The 26,617-nt window shown below is 39.9% G+C and overlaps 2 protein-coding genes across 2 annotated transcripts in view; one reads left to right on the top strand and one right to left on the bottom strand.

Moving 5' to 3' along the window:
• The window catches only part of Vsnl1 (visinin like 1), a 113,897-nt gene extending 110,091 nt beyond the window's left edge, over nt 1–3,806 (top strand). The window contains exon 4 of the mRNA XM_021179367.2: nt 2,574–3,806. Within this exon, the coding sequence (XP_021035026.1) occupies nt 2,574–2,771 (198 nt within the window). The 3' untranslated portion in view covers nt 2,772–3,806. The remainder of the gene's footprint in view (nt 1–2,573) is intronic.
• A 6,848-nt stretch (nt 3,807–10,654) lies between these two features.
• Nucleotides 10,655–26,617, bottom strand: part of Smc6 (structural maintenance of chromosomes 6) — a 62,794-nt gene continuing 46,831 nt past the window's right edge. Inside the window, exons 23-27 of the mRNA XM_021178880.2 lie at nt 25,150–25,275; nt 21,055–21,160; nt 14,332–14,484; nt 12,354–12,451; nt 10,655–11,132 (exon numbers count right to left, since the gene is read on the bottom strand). Of these exons, the coding sequence (XP_021034539.1) occupies nt 11,018–11,132; nt 12,354–12,451; nt 14,332–14,484; nt 21,055–21,160; nt 25,150–25,275 (598 nt within the window). The 3' untranslated portion in view covers nt 10,655–11,017. The remainder of the gene's footprint in view (nt 11,133–12,353; nt 12,452–14,331; nt 14,485–21,054; nt 21,161–25,149; nt 25,276–26,617) is intronic.

Here is a 26,617-nt window from a genome sequence, read left to right as displayed (position 1 = left end):
CCCTTAATACAGTTCCTCTAATGCCACCACCCCTTAATACAGTTCCTCTAATGCTGCCACCCCTTAATACAGTTCCTCACATTGTGAAACTATTTTCATTGCTACATTATAACTGTAGTTTTGCTACTATTATAAATTATAATATAAATATCTGATACATATGATTTTCAGGATATCTGTTACGGGACCCTCAAAGGGTCTTTCAACCTCAACCTCAACCACCCTCAACCCAAAGGTTGAGAACCTCCATCTTAGAGGGTGTTGCAATGCATTGCTTCCTGTGGCTTGGACAATGTGCTGCCTTCCTTGTTCAGGAGTGATTTACAGAGTGTCTTACATGATCTGCCCTGGCCAGGTGTTCTATGAAACACCATCTTTCACTAGAGAGCATCAGGTTTGGCTATGAGGTCCAGAAGCACTAAGGTCCTGGGGTCACACCAGGCCTACCTTGACAATGGCAGCAGCTTCTCTTCCTCAGCTACAGGGTCTCTCTCTCTCTTCTTTCCTAGCTCATCTTCTCTCCCTTAAACCCTGTGCACCCCCTTATCCTTTTGGTTGTGAGCCTAGCCTTTAACAGCAGAGCCAACTCTCCAGCCTGATCCTGTGCATTCTCACACAAGGTTTTGTGGATGGATTTCTCATCTGATTGGGGCAGAGAACCTCTTTTTTTTTTCCCCCCGGCATGTGTAATCACTTTTACTGGCTTTTGGACATGGTGAATGTGACATGGTATTATTTATATGGTAGTGGTTTTACTCAGGGTGTTGATAGTTGGTTTGAAAAATAGAAAAATTGAATGTGAATTAGTATGGTCTCTGTCTTAGTTAGGCTTTTACTGCTGTAAACAGACACCATGACCAAGGCAAGTCTTATTAAAAAACAACATTTACTTGGGGCTGGCTTACACGTTCAGATGTTCAGTCCATTATCATCAAGGTAGGAGCATGGCAGTATCCAGGCAGGCATGGCGCAGGCAGAGCTGAGAGTTCTATGTCTTCATCCAAAGGCTGCTAGTGGAAGACTGACTTCCAGGCAAGTAGGGTGAGAATCTTAAGCCCACACCCACCGTGACACACCTACTCCAACCAGGTCACACATATTCCAACAAGGCCACACCTCCAAATAGTGCCACTCCCTGCCCCAAGAATATACAAACCATCACAATCTCCCTAAAGCTTGTTTAGGGAAGTAGCTTTCTTCAGAGTTAGTTTTCCTATTGACCACAGAGCCCATTCTAAAGTCTATTTCTATTAATGACCTCAGGTATTCAATGAGGTCTTTCCATTCTGGGTGGATAGAACCTTCCCTGATGAGACTTTCTCGTGCATTTAAAAGGCATAAAATCAATGTGTGTACAAGTAGAAAGGGCCATTCTCAGAAGACTGAAACCTAAGGTATGGAAATGTTTAGCGGGGGAAAGCCATGAAGGTGAGTCAGTCAAGCAGATAGGGAAGGACTGTCAGGGCTGGGGTACTGAAAGCTTGCCTTTCAAGCATGGGGATCCAAGTTCCATCCCTAGCAACCATGTAAAAATGCTAAACTTGGCGGTACACACTAAAACCTTTTCAGGAAAGGTGTCTTGTGCCTCTTGGCACAGATGTGTGGATCTCTTCAGAGGATCCCACTGAGATCTGGTTATCTACATCCCTGACTTCAGCCTATGTAACCATCTCTAACTCCTTAGCATGCACGTTCAATGGGATGGGGGTTATTCCCACTAAAGGATCACAACTCAGAAGAAGTCACCACAGATAAAATTTCAGGACCAGACAGTATGAAACACTCCAGATCCACCAACCCATCAAATTAAATGGATTTGCTTCTTTTAGCTAATATTTGTTGAAGCTTTATTACTTGACAAACATAGCAGTACTAAGTCCTGAAGAAGTGAGAAAAGCATGGGATTTCTAGTTCCCAGGGATGTACTCTGTGGTGGGGAAGACAACACAATTGCAGCAACTGTCTTCATTAGGTTTTCTAGTATGGTGATAAAACATCACGTTAGCTACTTGTGGAGGAAACAGTTTATTTCATCTTACTCGTCCAGGTAATATTCCATTGTTAAGGAAAGTCAAGGCAGAAACTCAAGCAGAGCAGAAACCTGGAGGTCTGAACTGACTAGGAGCTAGGGAGGGGTGCTGCTCACTGGTTTGCTCCTCATGACTTACTCAGCCTGCTTCCTTATACTCCCTGGGAACCACCTGCCCAGGCTTGGGTAGGCACTGCCCTCTGTGTGCTAGATACATCCCAGAAATATTAATTTAAAAAATCATACAGGTACTCTGCTGGAGGAATTTTCTCAACTGATGTTCTTCTTTTCAAATAACTTTAGCTTATGTCAAGCTGACAGAAACTAGCTAGCACAGTACTAAAGTGCATACTATATTCCACCGAGGAAAGAAGTACCGGTTGCCATGGGAACTTAGAACTTGGGAAGTGAAGCTCTAAGGGGAAAGGGAAACTAAGTTTGGGAGGATAAACAGGATCTAATTAGGTGAAGGGAGACAAGGAGAGCAAACTCTCTGGCTTCCTGGGTTTCTTGTAATGCTATCTACCATGTTTTTTTCCCCAAGGCTATCTACAAAATGGTGGGCACCGTGATCATGATGAAAATGAATGAGGATGGCCTCACGCCTGAACAGCGGGTGGACAAGATTTTCAGCAAGATGGATAAGAACAAAGATGACCAGATTACCCTGGATGAATTCAAAGAAGCTGCAAAAAGCGATCCTTCCATTGTACTACTTCTGCAGTGTGACATTCAGAAATGAGCTGATGGCAATGCTACGGACTGCACAGAAGTCTTGATGTTCCATTCAGTCTGCAGCTACACACACACACACACACACACACACACACACACACACCACACCCCACACAATTGCTTGGACTACCTATAAATGGACTTGCTTCTTGTGTTTGAAACACTTGTGTGCATGAGAATGTCATTTGCTAATGAATTTTAAAAGCATATATTATAAAACAAATCTGACAACCTGCCACAATGTGATATGTGTAATATCATTTCATTAAAATACATCTTCCTCCAAAGCCTGGGCAGAAGCGTGCTGCAAAGAATTCTATGATTTCTTGTACATGTTTTGCTAATGCTTGTGTCCCTTGATTATATAATATTAGTAGCACTGAGACAACCCCGCCCCCCCCCCCGGTAATGTAACTTATTATGGGCTGCGTCACCATTCTCCTGTAAAATAGTACTGGACAGACACACAGAAGGAGCCCTTGGCTCCCTGTCTGGCCCACACACAGCTTGTATTATCAGTGAATATAAATATACTACATTTGCATGCCTTTTGGGTTTGCCTTAATTCTTACCTCATTTGTAACCTTTCAATCTGGAAAGAGCTGTTTTGGATGAATGCAGTATACAACTTAAAAATCCTGCTCAAATATTCATTAAGTATAACTATATATCTATAGACACAAAGGTATTATTTATTGAAAGTAAAAACATAATAATGGGAATGTATTGATTTCTGTTTGACACTTCAAAGGCTTCCAGAAAGGTGGCAATAGATGTCCCAAATAAATTTCTAATATTTGATTTACTGCCCTAATTATTAATTTATAGTTTTCAGCTCAGTGTTCATAGGGGTCAGCTACCCTGGAATTTGCAGAATGACTGAAGTGTGGAAAGTCACTGTCCAACTTATCATCCAGCCCCTCCCTCCCCCAAAGATCAATATGGCATGTAACATTTAAAGAAAACAGGAGATTTGTTCATTCTGGAAAACAATGCTCATTATGTGACAATAAACTTTATCTCAGTGTGACTTTGGTGCCAACAACGAGTCATGTTCCATAAAACAAAGAGGAGGTGTATTTAGTGGGCGAGTGGGGTCATCCAAGATTAAATTCAAAGTAAAAGGCATGCTTTTTATTTTTCAGGATGGAATAAAACTGACCCTTCTGACCTTGGGGGGTGAGGGGAAGGGCGCATGTCACCCAGAACTCTAAATCGGGTTGGCGTTTTCAGCCCACGCCTGGAGATGTTCTGCTTCTTCACATGGTATAGTCCATTTGTGTTTCCTTTGATGGATTGCTCGAGATCTGCACTGCACACTAGCTACTAAGCCTCTCAGGGGCAGTCGCTGTGACAAAACAAAAACACAAAATTCCTTTTAATTAAACTAACTTGTGTAGAGCCCATGCTTCCTTTTATCAAACACTGCAGCATTCTTTCCTTGATCCAAAGCACTTTTAATGGAGTGCATCTTTTCCCTGTGACCATTGTCTTAGGACTACTAAATGGCACTTGTCAGGAAAGTGATTCCATCCACCCAATTCATTTCACAAGTCGTTGTGACTAAGCAAAGCTTACTATTTCCTCATAGGACACCAAGGTACCAAGAGGTCATCTCCGTGAGTGAGCAGAAACTCTTGCACCCTGAACCCCTATACAGACTTCTCTGACGCACAGCAGAGAATGTCTGAGATTCTCCACCTCTCAGTACTGTTTTCTCTCAGCAAGGGTAGCGTGGGTAAACTGGGAGAGCCACCTAGTTAGACACGAGGCTCTGGCAAACAATTCCCAACACTATTTGTGTGTGTGTGTGTGTGTGTGTGTGTGTGTGTGTGTGTGTCTGTGTGTGTAGACAGACTACACACTCATGAATGTCAAACTCCAAGAAACAGAAGAAAACACAGCAAGATAAGAGCAGGGAATAGGAGTGAGATATAGTGGTGGCTTTTTCCAGTAGGGTGGTGACATTTGAAGTAAGACCACCCAGAAGGATCAGAGGAAGTGAAAGAGAATGAGAGAAAACTATCAGGAATTTAGGAAATTAAAATCTTCCATAGGCCCACTCGTCTTTTTGTTTGTTTGTTTGATTTGGTTTTTTTCGAGACAGGATTTCTCTGTGTATCCCTGGTTGTTCTGGAACTCACTCTATAAACCAAGCTGACCTGGAACTCAGAGATCCATCTGCCTCTGCCTCTCAAGTGCTGGGATTAAAGGTGTGCGCCACCACTGCCCAGCTCCTCCACGCCACTCGTTCTTTTTAGATGTAGACGCTGTGTGAACAAAAATCCAATTTGCTTTTTAGTCCTCTTTTTTTATGATTAGTGTAGACTGACCCGCTCAGCACTGAAGAAAAGCCATGTGTATCCTCTGGGTTAGCATTTCTATTTCTGGTTATATTATCCACCACTGCTCGCCCTCTCCCATCCCCCCACCCCCACCCCCCAAAAAAAACAAAACAAAACAACAAAATGTTCACAGAAAGGATATGAGGGTATGTCTCAGGACATCTGTGATGACTGCTTGTGGTGTAGGTAGGGGAGTCAATCTACTGGCTTATCATTACAAGATCAGGTAAGTAAAATACAGAAACTGCCTCAGGCTGGCATCCTAGATACCTGCTGGAAAGGAGACTGGGTATGTACGTGGACAACTGTCACAAATGCTGAGGAGACAAAGAATAAAACCCACCACACAATACAGTAAATGAACAAAGGGGGGGCAGCCCACGAAAGGACTTGAGTCACGTTAGGTGAAGGGAGGTGGCAGTGGAGATATCTCAGTACTATTACTCCGTAATAGGTCAACCCTAACACACTAACATGAACAAACGTTGTACCACCTATTGTCTTAAATGTTCCACTGGTTGATACTGGCTTGGCATCTATGCGGACGCTTGCACTTATTCAGTGGCAGAGAGAGAAATGGGCCCCAGAGCACTCTGGGCTGGCTAGGAACCTCAAGACATCTCTTTCACAGGCTGGCTTATGTTAAGCAGGAAATCTTGGCATAGTTAACTCCCACTGGAGTTATTGGTTACAAGAAAGTCACATCCTAGCTTCTGTTAAATGAAACGAAGTTCTTGGAGAATATACAGCATAGTTTTTTTATACACAGGGATGATATGGGGGAATGTTTTTGCTTTAATCCCAGGTGTGGGGATATGAGGCTGCTATGATTTGCCCAGTGCTCTGGCAAATGTGTGGTTTTGTCAGCTAGAGATGGTTTTTGGGCATGTGTAACATTTGGAATTCTGGGGACTCTTCAGAGGATATGTAAACGCTAGAGCCCCACGGGGGTTACTGGTATGGCTGGTTGGTGGTTGGATGCCGGTTGCAGTTATTTGCAGTTTGCTGCTGTTTGTCAAGTAGTTGTGTGCAAAGAAACAAGAAATTAGACATCCTGACAGTCCAAGGAATTTGATGATCCTAATCAGCAGAAAGTAGTCTAATAATGTTGCCCCATTTCCTTTATTCAACTTTTCTCTCTGTCTCTCTGTCTCTCCCTCCCCCTCCTACCCCCTCCCTCCTTCCCTCCTCTATCCTTTCTCTCCTACATTGCATTAGGGAGTTGAAAGGGAAGAGGAGTGGAGAAAGGTGAAATAAAAAAGGAACCCACAAAGTAGCATATGCCGGTTACAATCATCACCTTCAAAATACAACATGGCAGTCTAACCCAGATCCCATGTGAAATCGTGTCCCAAGAATCTGTAAGAGCTTCATGCCCTGATAGCTTTGGATCAGGCTTGAAGTCCAGTGTCTTGCCATCTAATGACTCCTCATGTACAGCACTGAGTACCCTTCTTGACCCCTGTACCAATGGAATAATTATCTCCCCCTCACACACATCATAAAATGTTGATCTAGGCTTAGAGTCATTGTAATAAACACATCAGGTGGAAAAGGGAAAGCACACAGCTTTTCTTTTTTTTTTTCTTTACATTTTTTATTAGATATTTTCTTTATTTACATCTCAAATGCTATCCCGAAAGTTCCCTATACCCTTCCCCCACGTCCTGCTCCCCTACCCACTTACTCCCACTTCTTGGCCTTGGCATTCCCCTGTACTAGGGCATATAAAGTTTGCAAGACCAAGGGGCCTCTCTTATTAAGGCAAACTCTAAAGCACAGCTAGGTATGTCTTTTAAGTTTCCTAATGGGGGACTCCAGCCCATTGTCTACATATAAAGTCTTAGAATTACCAAGACTTTAAGTAGATAAAATTGTTCAAACTTTTTTATATTATGTATGTTTTGCCTGTGCTTGATGTAATGTGCACTCTGCTTATCTGGTGCATACAGAGGTCAGGTGTTGAGCCCTGGAATTGAAGTTAAGGCAGTTGTGAGCTGTTATGAGGGTGCCAGGAACTGAACTTGGGTCTTTTTAAGTGCTGAAACTCCACCATCTTGGAAGAGGTTCACTGTGAAACTAGCATGGAACAAAGCACTTATTAGTATTAACAGTCTTACTGTTTAAGGGTAAGGACCCATTGAACCCTTAGAAAAAGACCCTTTTTGTCTGCAAAGGTCTTGAACACCCACCTTAAATGTTCCTGATGCCCTAACAAGAGAATTGCACTGTCTTACCTTTGATTTTTTTTCTTTTCCAAGTTGAATCCAAGGTGTCATTTTTATTAATAGCTAACTTACAGTTCAGGCTTAGGCCTCTGGGGGCCCTGAGGCCAGACTTTGTTCCTTTTGAGTAGGCCTGACAATGTGGGATTGGTTTTTGCACTGAAGACTTTTTCTGAATTTGAAAAGCAATCAACATCTGGCATACAGGAATGAGACACAAGCTTGGTCCCTTAGATGCCATTGCTTGTCCTTATCTTGTTGCTCTCACATCTTATTACAGGCACCAGGCATGGCCATAAGTTACTTTTCATACAGTTATAGACATTTTATTGTACCGTTTCCTGTTACCCAGGTTCTCATGAATTGTGTTACTTCACTTCCCACTATGTAAAATGGCTAATCTTGGCACCTCCACTTCAATGTTCTTCACCAGAAGTCCAGTAAGGTGGAATTCTGAGAATAGCTTTCCCAAGGTCATTTAGATTTGTAACATTTCCCATCCAGTACTGTATGGATCTCATTTAGTTTCATATCATAAGTTACTTTTAAGTAACAAAATGTATACTTTTAGCTATAAACAAACCTCGCCAATGTCTTAGAAGTCTTCATATCATCTCCTGTCCCATAATTCCACAACATATTTGGGTCATTCTGGCTTGGAATCTCTCCTACTGTTATGACACAGGCTTTGTTTGAACAGCTGCCAGGTAGAGGGTACATTTCCCAGCAGTTTTAAAGCTTCCCCACCTGGGCAATTTCAGCTTCCTCCTGTAATAGCCAGGGAAAAGGATCTCGGTCCTGTCCAGCCTAGGGGATCCATGGGAAAGCACTTGAGTACTCAAGAAACAAAAGCAGGAGTTTCAGTTTTCATTACCTACTCAGATCTGGCCTGGGACACTACCTAACTCTACCAGGTTCCATTAGTTATACTCTACCTAGAGCTAGGAGCGTCTCCACACAGCAAGGACCTGGACATGGGAAGGATTTACTGTGGTGGCCGTCTGCTAGAGAAAAACTGGAATGCTGAAAGCAAGCCCATGAGCTGATAAGTGGATTTAACTGAACCCCTGAACTGTTCCACTAAGCAGTTACACCTGAGATACCAGGATTCTGCCTTCTTTGACAACCCAGGGGTTACTTCAGAAAGGATCGAGATGGGAGCTCCAAGGATACAACACCATCCCTGAACACCTAACTTCCTTCCAGTATGCTCAACCTCCTGAGGTTCCACTGCTACCCTGTAACACTAGAGGCTGTAAACCAAATATTTAACACAGGGTGCTCTGGGGGAACAACTGCAATAACTGTGTAGATGTATTAAATAACTACATTTTCAAGTTCTTGGTATGAACAGAATACTCAGGATATTACAAGCACTTACTTGTTATTCCTACATCTAATTTGTACTCAGGAAGACAAATGGGAGGGAACAGGGTCTTGCTTTCTGCGATCCGTGAACTCATTCAGTATGGCATTCTGGGTCACTTTTCAAGTGCCCATGAGCCACTGCCCAGTTTCTTATAGACTTTACGGATTTGTCTCTACATGCAAATACTCCAAACATCGAGTCAGCATTCTCCTACATGAAAGGGAGGAGAAATAAAAACTCGGAAAATATGTAAAATACGTGGCTTATTAATTTTAGCCATCATACTTTGGCTTACTAAAACTCACTACACTTGTCATTTTGTAAATGATTACACTGGGTAAATTTTAAAATCCTGTCTTGGGACTTGTAGAGACTTTAGAGCTACATGAGTGACGTGCATAAATAAATTGCTGTTCATAAAGACGTCTAAGTTACTCTACTATTCCTTATCCCAGTTCACAAAAGCATGGCCTTAATTCATATAAAATTTAAGTTTTATTTTTGGAAGTTACACATACTTTAAAAGAACAATAGCTTTTTTTGTTTTGCAATGGATGTTATTACTCCTTAGAACATTAGATGAAGACTTCACTTATGATGGAAACCAAAGCTTTCTGAGGCCAAATCAATAATACTGTCTTCAGCAGGAGATGCTCGGGTCTGACGGTTTTATTTCCCATAATGCATTGTCTTCAGCAGGAGATGCTCAGGATCTGAGGGCTGCATTTCTCATTCTGTAGAAGCACATTTAAAACTACCACAAAAACTCAAAACACTCAAACTCCTTCAATAATTAAAATTAATGCACTGGTCTCACTTCATTTTTATTTATTTGAAAAAAATGTATGTTATGTTAAAATAGTTCTGATACAAATGAGTTATACTGCTTATGGTTGGTGAGGAAAGTTTAAAACAACAGTTTTCTCCTTCTATATTCTTAGAGAAGAAATGCTTTTGGATTTTTGGCAACTATTGTATTCTAAGAATACATTCTCTTCCCCACCAAAACAAAACTCAGTTTTTATCAATAACTATAGAATTATACTTGCTTTTAAAAATAGTACTTTTCTTAAAATACTTCCTTTTCAAGTTCATAAATATGTATTCTAATTTATTGCTGGTAATAAAAGGAATGCTTCTTGCAGCTATTCAAAGTTTAAAGGCTAGTCCTAACCCTAGTATGAAACAGAACACAGGCACAAATACACTGTTTTCTATTAAAAAAAAAAATTCACAAATACCAATTTTTTTTTTTTTACAGGAAACTGATCATTGTGGACACTTTAATGTCTCTAAATTCAGGGTGTATATTATATCATCTCACATGAAATGTAGATTTTTGACTCAATAGCCACTCGCTCCTCTACCTGACCACAGGCACTCACCTCCCCGCTTTCTCCAGCCCTGCTTGACAACTAAGCTGTATTTTCAGGCCTCAATTTCACTTTCATTTTAAGACAGAGGCCAAGCTCTCCAGGCTGGCCTTGAACTTGTGATCTTCTTGCATCTGCCACCCCAGTGGCTGCACCCACTAAAACTGAGGGCTTTTATAATTTGGCCACCATGCTACAGGCCAAAGTGGAAACTGTCATAGCCATGCTACGCTCCTTCTTGAAAGGAGGATAGTTAAAGGACAAAGAAGAAAGCACTTGTCACAGCTGGCAGTGCTTCAAGGCTGCATGAAAGTGTCTAGTGGAGAAGATCTTATAACTGATGAAGTGTAGTGATTAAAAACTGTATCCAAATCTACAGTTGTACCACAGGGTTAAAAAACAATGGCAAGCAGAGATCTTGCCAGTATCACCAGTCTTAGCAGATCTCTAATGCGTAAACATCAGTATGCCCGGCCTTATGTTCTAGCTCACTGCATCCCCCCATCCCATGTTGAGAAACTGCTCTTTCCACAGACACTTTTTAAAAGTAGACTGTAACAACCTGGAAACGGAAAACATCAGGTGCTCAAACTTTTATTTTAATTCTTACAAAATACTATAGAAACAAACCCAAACTGAACAGATATGTACATGTGCATTATGTACAAAATTTTACTCCTGAAAAAATTTATAAAAGTAGATGGTAAAAACAAATAAAACACAGAAACTCCAAAGCAAACAAACATAAAAAGATTTAAAACCAGTATTATGAAATTGGTTTTCACAAGGAAAAGCTGGTTTTCTAGGCTTATTTACACAAGCGATGGGTGGTATTAAAGGAGCTCCTTTATTTCAGAGTACCTCTGTCTCATGCTATTTCATCCACCAGTCCAGTTATCCCCTCACAATTCCCCTTCAGTACCAGGCAAGGCACTAAGCTGTCAACTTGCACTGTCATCTTCCTCTTGAGTCACAGGTCGGAAGGGCAATGTGGTTTGCCCTCTTTCAGGGTCAGACATTCGAAGAATTCTAATCAGTTTACTTGAGGGAAGTGAGCTAGAGAAAGCAAAAGCAGTCACTCAATTTCCCAACAAAGACTTTACCCATTTAACACTCACTTTACCCATTTAACTAGACAGTCCCCTAGTTCACTCACCCTAGGGTTAATCCCCAACAATATGAGCAATAAAAACACAACAAAAATCCAAACTTCCTTCTACATCCTATCTGTTTTCTATTCGGATGAAAAGAAAACTTTTTTTTTTTTTTTTAAATATGTCAGCTACTTTACACTTTTGATCTTGTTGTAATTGCCTGGATATTACAAATCAAATCAGCAGAGGATCCTGGGGCTACAGAGGATCAACCCTCAATGGTAAAGGATGGAGAGCAGAGCAAAGCTCTTTCTAAGACTAGTGGTTTTTTTTTTTTTTTTTTTTTTTTTGGCTTTTCGAGACAGGGTTTCTCTGTGTAGTCGTGGCTGTCCTGGAACTCACTCTGTAGCCCAGGCTGGCCTCGAACTCAGAAATCCGCCTGCCTCTGCCTCCCGAGTGCTGGGATTAAAGGCGTGCGCCACCACGCCCGGCAAGACTAGTGTTTTTAAGTAGCCAAGAACAAAGAAAGAGTAAGGGATCTTAAATTGTTTGTCTTACATAGAATTACTAAAATCACTTCCTACTAGTTGGTCAAGAAAATTACAGAGGAGCAAATTCAAAACACAAGCCAGTCAAATTACATTGTAGACCATTTGTTTCTTAAAGAAGGGCTAGTGGCACAAAGGAAAGTTTAAGCATCTAGGAAAGTAGAAGACATTAAGTCTGCTGAGCAAGAAAATGGAGTGACCACTGCCCACCCTTAACCTGGTCACAGCTGCATTTAAAAATGAACACTATGTGGGTCCCCTGCCGCTTTCACTCTGAACTGTTCTGACTGAGATTCTTGTGTGTTCTGAGTATGTGGTACATGTGTATCTCCCACATAGAACATTTCTTTCCCCTTCCCCCTAGTGATACGAAAAAGGGAAATGCTTTGAAAGGAAGACCCATTGAGTCTCAGAATACTGGCTGTTTTAGATGGCATACTGGGTAGCAGGGCTCACAGGTCTAGGCCTGCAGGGGAATAAAACACCTCCATCTGTGAGGAGTGGCTTTGGGGCTGTGTATGTATCTGGAGGCATGGAAGTTATGTATGTCACTTCTACACATGATCAAAATATATACAAATAAATTTGGGTGGGTGGGTGTGCATGTGTGTTCACAGAAAGTTTTAAGACGTTACCTCATGCTTTGAGGGGTAAGCAAGATAAATTGTCTAAAACGTTGGGAATCTGCCATCTTAAGGATCATGTCCATCGCAATTCTCCTATTAACCATATCCTAAAAAACAAAGATAAAAGTTAGGACTGGTTCTGCATCAGCTATTTCTATAAAAGCATCACTCTTTGGGCTAAAACAAACCTCTAGACTTTTATTCATTATATACAATGCCAAGAAGTTCACCTATGAAAAACTAACATCAGAAACTATAAGGGAAAATTAACTGAATAAATATTCTCACTGTTCATTTCTATGGTCTTCTCTCTCAGACACAAGTAATAATTTAAACACTAAAAAACTACATGCACACAACTATTACAGAGTGAATATTTAAGCACAAGAATAGTTAATTATTCAGGATAAAAATATAATATTTGCCAGATGTGAAATTTATCAAGTTTCTGAGAATTTAGAAAGTGTAGCAGTTACAAGGTATCACAAAGAAGGCATCACTGGAAGATAGCACAGCTCAATACATAATACATGAGAGCATACTGGACAGGGTATGGTGCTTACAAACAGCTTAGCACAGCTCAAATCTTTGGAAGATAGTACAGCATTAAGGATCTCAATGTTACCTTACGAAATTAAATATTTTATAGGGGTTTTAAAAGGGTCACCACAATTGGGTCTACTTTTATAAATCAACACTCTCGTAAAACATGTGGGGGATGGGCTACAGAAACTGCAGGACACAAGTCTGAGAGTCTAGGAAGAGGTTATCACAGCTGGAGGTAAAAGGACAGAGGTACCAGAGCCACCATAGGGCAAAGGAAGGAAGGGGTAGAACACTGAGAAGAGGAACAAGCAAGGCCAGGCAGCTTGTAGGTAAAAGGGAAGAGTGAATCCGAAGTATATGGTTTGAAGCTAGGTGACCAGGAGGGTAATTATGACTAGTCATTAACAAGGTAAAACATTTAGAAAAGGAAGATGACCTGAGATGAAGAGTCACTCCGTCTCAGACACACTGAGCTCAGATGCTGCCCGTTTACTGGATGGTAGAATGAGTAGTATGAGTAGTAGGGCACATAGGTCTAGACTGCAAATAAGATCAGGACAGGAGACCTCCACCAGGTAGGTCGATAAGCCTATATGGAGGGATGTTTGTTATGTCACTTCTACAAACATGTGACCAGGAAAATGACAATACTATAAAAAGCAAAGAGAAAATGTCAAACACTCAACAACATCAGACCTAGAGACAAAAAGGCAGACTAAAAAGGAGAGGCTGTAAAAAGAAATCCGGAAAGAGTACAGAGGCAGTAAAACAACACTCCAAGGAAAGGGAGAGGTGCCAGGTACTCCAATGAATAAACACCAAGTTCTTGAGTGATACCTGGTAAAGAACGCTGCTTTGAAACCAGAGACCAGACTACAGTATATAAGATAGTAATGGCGCATGTTAGACACAGAATGTCACCTGAGCCTCACTGTAGCCCAGTCAGTTAGGGAATCTTCTACTACAGGGCAAAACAGACGCCAGAGCCACTGGAGTGACTGTAGCAGCCCTTGCTTCAAAACTTTTAAGTCTAGTTTTTTAATCTCCAAACTCAAATGCACTTGCATCCATCTTTATTACTTTTGCTTGCTTGCTTGCTTTCTTCTTTCTTTTCTGTTTTTTGAAAGCTTGGCCATAACGAAAGGAGTCAGTCAGCCCAGAGTTAAGAAGCAAAGTTTTATGATCACTGTAATTTGATGAAAATAAGCTAGGGAAAAGGGGGAAGGAGACCCTGCCAGGTAAACATTCAAGATGTACATGGTGGTAGAAAAAAGCTCAAGTAGGGTAGGGTCTCTGGAGGACCACACAGTAATCATGGAAAGAATTGAACAGGTTCTTCCCAACCACTAACATCACAAACTACTGTGGGGAAACAAAAGAAAGACTGTTCCTTTCAAACTGTTCCAACCAAATAAGTTAGAGAACTTAAATTCCACAATACCATGTAGACATCAAACTCATCCAGGCATCTGAAAGGTGATTCAGCAATGGACCACAGGGAAAGGATGAAGCACACTGTGGAGAAAGAGCGCTCACCGCCGGACAAAGCACGCATGTCATTGAAGGAGGCTTTGTTTCCCTCTCCAGGCTGAACCTTTAAGGGTGATCACAAGGAATAAATTTAAAGAGACAGAAAAGGGGTAAAGCTAAGATCATTTAGCAGTATGAAAATACATTCAAAATATTTAATACTTTAGTAGATGTCCAATTTTTGTTTGACTTTAAAAGAATCAGACTGAGGTACTAGAGAGATGGCTCAGTTAGGATGCTTTACCAGGGACCCAGTCTCATTTCCCAGCATCTACACAATGGCTCACGCCCATCTCTAGGTCCAGTTCCAGGGATTGCATACCTTCTTCTGCCTTCTTAGGCACTAGGCATGCACTTGGTGCACACATGTAATGCAGACCCAAAGTCCATACATATAAAGTAAATATTTAAAAAAGAAAATAAAATTGAGCACATTTTGTCACTTTAATGGAACCTAACATACCAAAATATCAAAGGTATGACAATAAATCCAATATTTAACCAAACATTATTTACTAAAATAAAGATTTTAAACTAGTTCTTCTGAAGCTGTTACTGCATTAAACATTTCAAATAGTGAGATAACTTTCATTACCAGAATTACAGTGACATCTAGTGGTTACAATACTTTAATAATTACAGAGTCTCAAAACAAAAACCCTCTTGAAGAGGCTTACCCAAGAATAAAGGAAATGGACTAAAAGACACTAAAGGGGGTGGGGGGACCTGGGAAACTGTGGTTCCGATGTAAAATAAATAAACCATAAATAAGTAACCTTCCATGAGAACAGTAAAAGGAAAAGTCAATTAATGATATTAAAAGCATTTCTTCTGCATAATTTCCTGAGACAAAAATATAAAGCAATATAAGGAGGCATTCTATTTTGAGAAGAATGCAGGCATACTATTATCTATCTAACAAATACATCTTAACAAGGTGAAAAGAACCGTTTATATGTCAGATATATGCTGCTCTCAAATGAGCATACATTCATTTTAATACTGTAAGAGGCTTACAAATTTTGAATTTAAATGTATACTGTATATCCTCCTGGGGGAGGGATATCTTATGAAGACATAAGCATTCATCTTTCCTTGAATTTATGCCTGGAAGTAGGTAGATTTTCAAATTAATGTAATTTTCTTCCCAACAGCAATGTAATAGTTCTAATTAGATGTCCTTACCCAAAAAAATGTCCAGCCTTGCTCATTTCAGTCATCCTCACTAGGGGACGGCAGTACCTAATGAGGCATGGATTGGTAACAATCCTGAGTTCTCCTCATGTGCTTATCTCCCATTTGGGTAAATCCATTTCATCTCATTTAATCTAAGTCTTCTGTGATTTTAAAACAGATTCAATCTTTTTTCTTTTATTATCCTCAAAAATTCTAGATTAGTTATTTTGTTGTACTATATACCAAAAATTATTATTCCCCAGGCAATAGTATATCTTATTAGTGTTACTTTTAAAATTGCTTTTTGTGTCCTATTTCAAAAATCTTCATGAAAATCCTTTATTTTTTTACCAACAGGTAAGAGTGGCACTTGCTAATGGAGAGTAACAGAGTTATTTCCACAGGTTTTGAAGCATATAATAGTCAAGTCAGGATAAGACGAGCTTTGTGGAGCTTTTGAGCATCTCTCTCTCTCTTCTAGATTTTCTGAAAATCCCTATTAGTAGTTCTTGTGAACTGCAGTGGCTACACTGCTGTGAGCACTGGGACTTACTCCCAGCAAACTTTTGGTACTTGCTACTTCTTCCTCTCCCCTCCCCAACTGTGCTCACATTAACTCTTAAACTTCCCATGAATATGTGCTATTTGATTTTCTATGTGTGACTTATTTAATGTAGCATCTTCTAGTTTTATCCATCTTGATGCAAACGACAGGACTTCATTCTTGTTAACGGCTGAGTATCACTCCATTATGCTTTTCTATTGCTACATTCTCTTTGTCCATTCATCCAGAAGTCTATTATTCTACATTTTATTTTCATCAGTTTTAATCACTTTTTATACTAAATGTGGGATAAAGGGTCAATGTAATTTTCTGTTTTGTTTTACCAAAAGAAAACTCCATAGTGTGAATTCAGTAATTCATGAGTAATCACCCCTTACTCACAGGCTGCACAGCAGAGGGAGCCAGGGGCTCAGCCTGCTTTGCACTCCCCAGTGCTGCAATCACTGGACATGCGCTTTCTCCACCCATCTTCTGCTCAGTTTCATGAGATCTCTGTGCCTAAATTCATATTATCTTCTCCTACCTTCCCAAGATAGATCATCAATGTTGGACCTAACTTTCCTCCTTAAATATGTAAAGAGAGCTACAAATTCCCTTCTGAAGAGTATTACATTGTCTCCTTCAAGTTTTGCCTTTTTTTTTTTTTTTATTGTTGCTGGAAATTATCTTCAACTTCCCATGTGGTATATTTCGATCCCTTAAACATTTAGAAATGTGCTGTATAATTTTACAAATTTTAGGTATTTTAGGGTTTTGTTATTTCTAATTTCACTCAATTTTGAAACATATCCTGTGTAACTTTAATTCTTCGTAATTTATTGAGATTTTGTGTGAAGACAATGGTCTATGCTGGTAAATGGTCCATAGGCATCACAAAACTACAATTCTCCAGTGTTCTACATTTATGCTACTGAGTCAATTTGGTGAATGTTGTAATGCTTGTATAACTTTACTGACTTTTAGCCTGATTTTTCCATTAATTACTGAGAAAAGTTCTAAAATTCCCACCTATATTTAACCATTTTGTGCTTTAGTTTCCTCAATATTTCTATATTTTTCTGAATATACAAAATCAGCATTTTTAAAATTAACTCTCTAATATGAAACACTCCTTTTGGTCTCTATTGACCCCGTGTGGACTTGATTTTGTTATTAGGAGCAGTTTGTAAGCTGTCTTATCTAACTGTATGACAAGCCTTTGCCCTGCTTTCACTTAGGATCACCCTCCTACCTTATGTTAATATATTTAGAATTTCCTTTTAACAGACTTTGACTCACAATCTTATACACACAGACAATCTTTGCTCTTAATACACCACTAGTGCACAAAGGCCTAATGGAACTACTGGTAACTTTAGGTTTCATTTCTCCCTCCTCTGTTTGTCCTTCATGTTCTTTGTTGTCTTCCCTCTTCTGTATATTAGCATAACATGGCCTCTAATTTGCGTTAATCCTCCTGTCTGAGCATCCCAATTGTGACTACAGACATAACTGGCTTCTAAGTCTTCACTTGACATTCTTCTAGTGGTTGTTCTCAAGACAGTGTAGCCCTGATGTTTTGGGTTTATCATAAATTAATATCACTTCCTGAAATGTCAAAGAATCTCAGAACAGATCAGTTTGATGATCTTGACCCTTAAGTATTTTGGTTCAGAATGTTTCTCTGTTCTTTGCTCACTCTGTTCTTAGTGGAACTCCAATTTCATACACACAAAACCTGCTGATTGTGTCCTTTCTGTCTCATTATCTCGGCTATGTGAATTTTGGTCTTCTTAGTTTTATTTTGATGTTGCTTACCTAAGATATTGCTTGCCTATCTTACTTGAACTTGGTTAAATATATCTTTAGCTACATTCAGTTGGCCTAAGAGTTTTTCACATCAGGTAATTAATTACATGTTCAAAGTTTTAGAACCCATATTTCATGTGGATTACTAGTCTGTGTTGACACTGCACCTCTTAAGTCATGAAACTGTGGTCTCTTGTAACTGCCATTGGGAGTTTGAGTCTACTCTCGCTTTTCCTTGAAGTCACATTTCCAAGCTTTATTTATTTGCTAATTTTTATTGCTTTGAAAGAAAAAGAATAAAACAAACAGACAAAACCCAATAGGACCAGCAACATGGCTTAGCATGTATTGGTGTCTGGGCCAAATGTAAATTTTTTTCTTAGAAACTCATATGGTAGAAGGAAAGAAAAAATTCCTCCAAGTTGTCCTTGGACCTGCATACTTACACTGTGGCATGTAATCTCAAATAAATGCAGCAAACCTTTTTAATTTTGTAAAGATACAATAAACTGCACATATTTAAAATGTGAGATTTGACTGTGTTTTAGAAAATGTACTTATGTACAAAACTGCAATTCAAAATACAAAAACACCCATCATTTTTAAATTTTCCTTGTGAACCCTGGAAATCTTTGCTTGGCATCCCTGGATCTAGATGTCTCTAATAGAACCTTACTCTCTGTACTCAGCCTTCAGTTAAGGAAGTCTTCAGAAACTGTTCTTCCTTTTCATAGGTATTATAATGGTTTTACCATTTTATACAATTTTTGCATTTCTATATACATATTTGGACCAGGCTACCAATTTCTACAAAAAAAAACAAACAAAACAAAACAAAAAACTGTGGCTATTTTAATACAAAATGTCAGCATTTCTTCTAGGCTTTGCCCAACAGTTACCTAACAACAGCCAGGTACAAGTCTAGCTTGCCATAGAAGAACTGTTTGGCCTCTCTCTCTCTCTCTCTCTCTCTCTCTCTCTCTCTCTCTCTCTCTCTCTCTCTCTGATCCCCACCACTTACCTCCAATCTCTCTCCTTGTGATACCAGCCAGTCTCATTCCTTCTTGCTCTTTCCTCTCTCTTTCTATCCCTCTCTGTCACCTTTCTTTCCCAGACTTCCTTCTAGACCCATCCTATGGCTAGTACCTTGGGGGTCGGGGTAAGGGTGGGCGTAAGGATGCCTCAGCATGGGCCAGCGAAGGCATTCCTTCCCACTGCATCACAGTGCATTTTACAAAACAAATGGTGCTGAATCTACAGGTCAATTTGGGAAGAACTGAAATTTTGACATGTTGAACTGTGTGTGATATATGTATGCATGCTTACAGATGCAAATGTGTGTGCAATGAATATACATATGTCACAAGTAATTTCCTCAATTAGTCTCATTTTATTTATTTATTTATTTATTCATTTATTTATTTGAGGTGGGATCTCTTATTAAATGTGGAGCCCATGGACTTGTTAGCCCCACGAATTCACCTGGGACTAGTGCTTAGTGCTGACTTTTTATGTAATGCTGGAGACCCAAACTTGAGCTCTAATGCTTCTACAGCAAACAGTTTACTAGATGGGACATCTCCCCAGGCCCTGCAGGGTCTTTTGAGCCATGAAAACCAGATTTCTCACTTAAATTAATCTCTCACTACTTTTTTTTAGCCTTTCAGAGAATAACTAGATATTTTGGTCAGATTTCTGTGTTTTACATTTTAATGATGCTATAGTTTTGATCATGTTGCTAATAAATATACGATTCATTTTGAATGCTGACTGTGCTTGTAACGCGGCTAGCTACTTCTAACCAATTACAGTTGCTTCTTTTGTAGATGTCACCACGTTTTCTACACAGATGAGCATGCTAATTATAAATGTAAGGAATTGTACTTCCTCTTTTGTTCCTTCATTTTGGCTAGAATAACTAGTACAATAATAATAAACGGTAAGCATAGTGGATCAATTTCCATTTGATTAGGAGGTTCCAGGCTGACTGACAGTTAAACTGGGAGAAAGCTGGACTGAGTGGATTTGTAGTCTTACTAAGACTTAAGTGATTTCACCTGTATTAGTTCCCTTGGCTACCGTGTAAGCTTCAGCCCTCAAGAGTTAACTGAAATACTAGTCATGTGCCTAAACATTCCCCAGCTCCTGCTGTCTTGTCTCAGTATCCCTCATAACCACCAACACTCCAAGCTTAGTAAAAACCTCCAGGAAAGAAAACATCCAGCAATGCTAGCTTCCTTTGCACAGGCTCTCCCACTTCTTGGAATTTCAATTCATCTAGTCGCTGTTGCTCCACAACTTTCCAATGTCTTTAAAAGTAAGAGCTTTTTAAAATTTCCTTAGATTTCTTATACTTTTGCAGTAAAAACAATGGGTTATCATGACATACTACCTCCCAAATCACAGGCCTAATTTCTTCCCAGTACCTTCAAATCTGGATCTTTAATGATTAGATCTCAAAAATAAATGGGTGGAGAGATGGTAACCAAGATTTACCAGTGGAAATTTAAACAAAGAACAGTAAAATTAACTTCCTATTTTGGTTGAATGTAGAGGTTCTAAATGACAAAGGCAGTCCAAGCATCTAGTATTCACTGTGAATATTAGAATAGAAGGATAAAATTATGGTACTGAGAGCCACAATTACTATTTAAAGCGGGTAAATATTTAAATGTCTATGCAAGTTTTAATCCATATTCTCATACTACATTCTTTGTAAACATTTCCACAACCACAGAATATGTAATGGTGAATACAACAGATAGTTAAATTACAAGGTATAAATTTCATGGCTTCCCAGTGAGAGTACAGACAATGGACTCTTTAATGTCCTACATGGTGCTGGGCAAAAACCCTAAAACAATTGGAATGGATTGACAAGGTAAACTCTTGTTATAATGAAAATAAAACTGTCCTTAGCATCCTAAAAAAGCAATGTGACTGTCTCTGGAAAGAAACTCCAGGCTACTACCTTTATAAACAGCAACCTAATGTTAAACATACTAGCAAAGACCTTCTTTAACTTAGAAATAAGTTCCCGTTTTCTACAGATAACAGGATAAGGTCAATCAATGTTTCACGAAAATACTTCATCAAGATACTTACTGTTATACTAAGAGTTTCATTCTTGTGATCAAAATTCATTTTTCCACAATAAGCACGCTGAGATAATAAGTTGTCAAAGTATAATTTGCATCGTAATGTCAAACACCTTCAAAAAATATTTTGGCACATTATAATACGGAACAATATTCAACATGATATTAAAATAGGTGGATTTAAGACCATTTCCTCCATGTTTTTAACATTTATCTGTATTTGGATTTTATCAGGTTTATTAATTGTATACAAAAACTTTTGAAAAATGAATAAAGGTATCATTTCTCATTTAATATGCCCATTATGACAGTCATCCAATATAAATGTATTAGTCACCCAAATAATTTATTCTAGGCATTATTACTCTCATGTGTAAAACAAATCTTGTCCTTAAAGTAACTAAGCTTTAGAGAAATGAAAGTACATATGCATCCCACTTATCTGCCAGTTTCCCCAAGTTCATATTGGAAAAAAAGGTTGGTATACCCCAAGTTCCATCACTTTCTCCTGTCAGCTGACACTGAACTACACTCACTGTAAAGGAACTTTCTGCTGCCCCAGTTACCTTTCCCCTACGTTTTTGTATGTATGTACATGTGTACACATGCATGTGCCAGAAAACTTCACCTGCCATTGTTTGGTGCTATCCACCTTGGGTTTCCTGTGTACATGTTTCTAGACTTTTATGTTTATGGGTATTTTGCCTGCATGTTTGTCAGCATTCCACATACATGCAGTATCCACAGAGGCCAGAAGAGGACAAGAGAGCCCCTGTGACTTGAGTTGTAGATGGTTATAAGCTGCCTTGAGGGTGTTGGGAATTGAACTCCAGAGGAGCAAACAGAACTCTTAACTGCTGAACCATTCCTCCAGCTCTGCCAACCTTATTTCTGACACAGTCTTTCATTGCTCTGGGGCTTGTTCACAGAGCCTCCTAGTCCTACCTCCCCATTAACAAAATCATAAATATACCACTATGGTGCCTGACTCTTCTGTGTACAGCTTTTATATGGGGCACAAAATAGGTGCTCAAATCCAGATCCTCATGCTTGCATAGCAAGTGCTTTACTGACTGAGCTACTCCCACCTTCAATTCTTTACTTATCTTTACCAGGGTAGAATTACTATGCTTCTCAGATTGTCCCAGATTTTGCCAATGAAAGCCCTTTAAACTATTGATAAACTGTTTCTGGTCAAAGAGGCAATTCAAGCCAGGTTAGATGATATTAAATGCAGGTTTATTGGGAAGCTGCTCAAGGGTGAGTTCACTGACCTCAAGGACCTAAGCCAGGAGGTCACCATGAGGTGATAGACGGAGAGAAAGAAAGGAAGGGAATGAGCTCAGAGAGTGAAGAGAAGGAAGAGAAGAGACCAAGATGTCTGGACTACATAGGGAAGAGCTTCCTGGAGAAAGGCAGCCCAGCCCATTGGCTGGAAAGTTCAGGGTTGGGAGCAGGGTATGCCAGTTAGGGACTGAGGGATACTGGGAGAACCTAAAGACCAGGTCTGCTTTGATATACAAAATGCACCCCAGTCCCTTGTCCTTGGGTCTAAAACCAAACAGCCATCTCCTAAGTCTGCCTCCACTTTGAGGGGGTGGTTGGAGCTGTGGGGAAGAGGTGAGACATAACAAGAGACTTATCTATACCTTCCCCACGCAGATTTGCTATTAGCCACCTCTCTCCATGGACCCTGCTTCCTTTTGAGGGCACAGTATTTACAAAGTAGGGTCTGAGTGAGAGAAAACTGGCCATTTTTCTTATCATCTTTATTCATTAATGAGTAGAGGCTTCACTTCCTCAAAGTAACCCTGAATATTTCTCCACTGTTTCCTGTCCTAAACTACACTCTTCCTTTCCATGCTACAGGATATGGAAGCACGGATTTTCTTAGTTTCTTTTGCTACCACTGCACTGGTTCACGAGAAAAGTCCTTCAATACTCCAATATATTTATTGGCTATTTCCAGTCACAGGACTTCTATCAAACTGTCCTAAATACGAGAGAGAGAAATGATTCTAACAAGCTGGCTATTTTTGTTCCATAACTGAGTAAAAACATAGGAAAACCTATCAGTGTTAAAGGGTCTCTCAACACAACAGTCTAGAACTACCTGGGAAATGGGCCTAAGCATGTCTATGATACATTATCTGTACTGGGCTAATTAAGGCAGCACCACTTCTTGGGCACAGGATCCCGGCTACTGTGTGAAAAGTCAACAAAACAGCATGCATTCACACTTCACTCTGCTTCTTTACTGTGGATAAAACACAACCAGCTGCTTAGAATCCTGCTGCTTTGAACTGTGAGCAGAAATAAACCTTTTGTCTCTTAAGTTGCTTTTGTCAGTGTATTAATCATAGCAACAGAAAAAGGAATTAAGACATCACACACACACACACACACACACACAGTATTTTTAAAGAGACTATTTAAATACTATTTCTGTTTAACAACAGAAAACCAAACTATACATCAGGAAAACATGTAAATAATAACAGAAACTGTATTTACTTTTTCTAATCCTATTCAAACTCCAGAAAAACTATTTCGACTGGACATCAAATAGCAAAGGCAGTTTCAGTCAAAATGATCTCTGAAAACAGGAAAAAAATTAATTGGTTCCCTATAAGTACCCTCAAAATTACTACTTACCAAAGAGTACACCAAATGTATGCCTACATGGAGCCTAGTATTTAATCGGGGAAAGTCTAGAGAGCAGAGCACTAGAGGGTGGCAGAGGATAACTGTGGAGGATGTATGAAGGCTGCATTTCACGGCACACCTGAGTACCAGCCAGTGCACTCTCTCTGGAGACGACCTGAGCCTGAGGTGGAAAAGACAGAAACGCACCTGGAAGAGCACCTCAGAGCCCTCAAAGCCAGGGACAGCCCATGTCTTGTGGACCAGTGAACCCTCTGCACTCACAAGCACTGGTAAGAGGAGTGCTGAGCTAGCACAAAATCAGCCCCAGAGACAGTCTGCCAAGAAAACCGTCAAAGGCATTCTAATAGGATAAAAGTCAATCTGCTTTTAGTTCAAGTTCTAAAAATATATTTGAAAACAAAAACATAATTCTGAGTGTTTCCATCAAGAAGATAAATACCTACCATGATGGAAAAGCCTGGATCCCTAGAAGCATACAAAAGCCCCCACTATGTAGTTTCATAGTCCTCTAACCCCAGTACTGGGCTGGGCTGGTGAGTAGGTAGACAAGTGTAGATCCCTGAAGCTCACTGACCAGGCAGCCCAACCAAATTGATGAGCTTCCGGATCAGCAAAAGATGCTGGCTGGAAATGCAAAGCAAAGGGGAGGACGGTGGAGGGCTGACTAAGGAAACATACTTGTTATCAATTTCAGGCCTACACACACATACACATACACACACACACACACTCACACGTATATATGCAATAAACAAAAACATAAGAACAGATATTGGGCTATAAAGAGAAATAAAAGGCATCACAGAGGGACTATCTGGAGAAAGCAGAGGTTATATCCCCTAACAATCATCTTCCAGATTTTGTTTGTTTTTTGGTTTTTTGTTTTGCCTGCTTTTTTGGTGTGTGTCGGGGGGTGGGGGGGATCTACTTACTCCTGAGAGACTGTGCATCTTTGGGCATCTTATTAATAGCTCCTTTCCTTGATCTAGCCCCAGCTACATCAAGCAGAGTTATAAACACTGAAGATAGTGCAGTAAATAAAACAGGTTTCTAAGCATGGAGTTACCGCAGATCACGGTAAAGCAGTTGGGCTTCTGCTTTAATAAGTCCTCCTAACCTCCCTTAGAAACATGCAGTGTCTAGGAGTAAAAGAACTGTTTCGTTCCGCGGAGTTCCCACTCAAACGGCCTACTAGGCAGTAAACCACCTCTGAGAATTACCTAGTAAAGGCTGCTAGCAGTGGAAAAGCTGCATGAGCTTGCTGTTCAGGTCTTTTCAGATCAGTGTTCTGCTTGAACTACAGATTCTAAATGCTAATGTGGATCATGCTTCCACAGTACTTCATAGAGCCGAACTGAGCAAAGATCTGATCATTATTCACATAGAAATAGTTGAAAACAAACAGAAAAGAGACATACCTTTAAAATGCACTCACCTCCTAAATTGTTGGTATGTTTTGTACCTATGGGTCATGATTTCTTCTAGTAATTTAATGAACCTTCGTAAAGTCCTTACTTTATTGTCCAGATCAAGATAGGTCTCTCTTGCTTCTTGATACTGCCTATTTTATAAATAAAACAGTCAGTAAGTAAATACAAACACACAAGGAAAGTCTCAAATATATTTAACTGGAAAGAACAGGAAAAGGAGGAGCGCAGAGGATCTAAGAATTTCTAGTCAAAGCATATTCCCACAAGGAATGAATGTTACAGGAGACAATACAACCGGGAAGAGGAAAAATCAAAGTCCAAGACTTAAAAAATGCAGTAAGATGGAAAACATATGTGCATAAATATGCAGGTAAGGCTCGGGGGTGGCAGATCTTACAAACTACCAGTAAACTGACACCTTCTAAAAACAACAAGGTTATACCAGACGGTTTTCTTAGTAATAGATGTCAATAAGGGAAAGAAGAAACGTAAGGTTAGTACCAGAATCCTCCATCCCAAACAAGCTATGAGGTAAGGAAAGCAGGACAACTCCAAAGTGCCACAATGGAGGGAAAACCAGCAGCCTGATGTACAGATAGGTATCCATCCCCACGCCAGGAGAACCAGCAGCCTGATGTACAGATAGGTATCCATCCCCACGCCAGGAGAACCAGCAGCCTGATGTACAGATAGGTATCCATCCCCACGCCAGGTTTAGGAGGGTGCAAGAAATTCAAACTGAAGACTTGGTGACTGCATAAGAATTGTTACACTCAGTCACTCCTCCTACTCGGCCTCCTCCTCCTAAGCTCATTCATACATACATACATACATACATACATACATACATACAGATCTGCAGTACTGAGGATCGAAACCTGAGTATGCTAGGTAACTATACTACTTTTGAGTGGCATCCACAGCCAAATAATGCAGTTTAGGAACTTCTTTAGAGATGTACTGCTTACAAACATTTCTTAATAGTAGGACTTTTCCCAACTGTTTTGAAAATGAAGCTGAGATCACTTGCTTCGTCAAACTTTTTATTTTTTTCTTTTTAAAGATTTATTTATTTTATGTATATGAGTATACTGTAGCTGTCTTCAGACACACCAGAAGAGGGCATCAGATCCCATTTCAGATGGTTGTGAGCCACTATGTGGTTGCTGGGACTTGAACTTAGGAGCTCTTGAAGAGCAGTCAGTGCTATTAACCACTGAGCCATCTCTCGAGCCCCAAACTTGTTTTTAAGGGAGGTTTATTGTGTGTATATTCATGTGGCACCATGGCACATGAGGGAGTTAGAGGATAATCAAGGAAGTCAGTGCCTTCCTTCCATGACCTGAATCCTGGGGCTTGAACTCAGGCCATCAGGCTTGGCAGCAGGTCCTTCCACTCCTGAGTTGCCTTGCTAGACCCCTTTCTTAGCCTTTTGTAACCTAAAAGGGGGTTTGTAGAAAAGTTTGAATCTTT

This window comes from Mus caroli, chromosome 12 (assembly GCF_900094665.2).
Source record: "Mus caroli chromosome 12, CAROLI_EIJ_v1.1, whole genome shotgun sequence".
Classification (NCBI taxonomy): domain Eukaryota; kingdom Metazoa; phylum Chordata; class Mammalia; order Rodentia; family Muridae; genus Mus; species Mus caroli.
The sequence above is the reverse complement of the archived record's forward strand: the minus strand, read 5'-3'. Positions and strand labels throughout refer to the sequence as shown.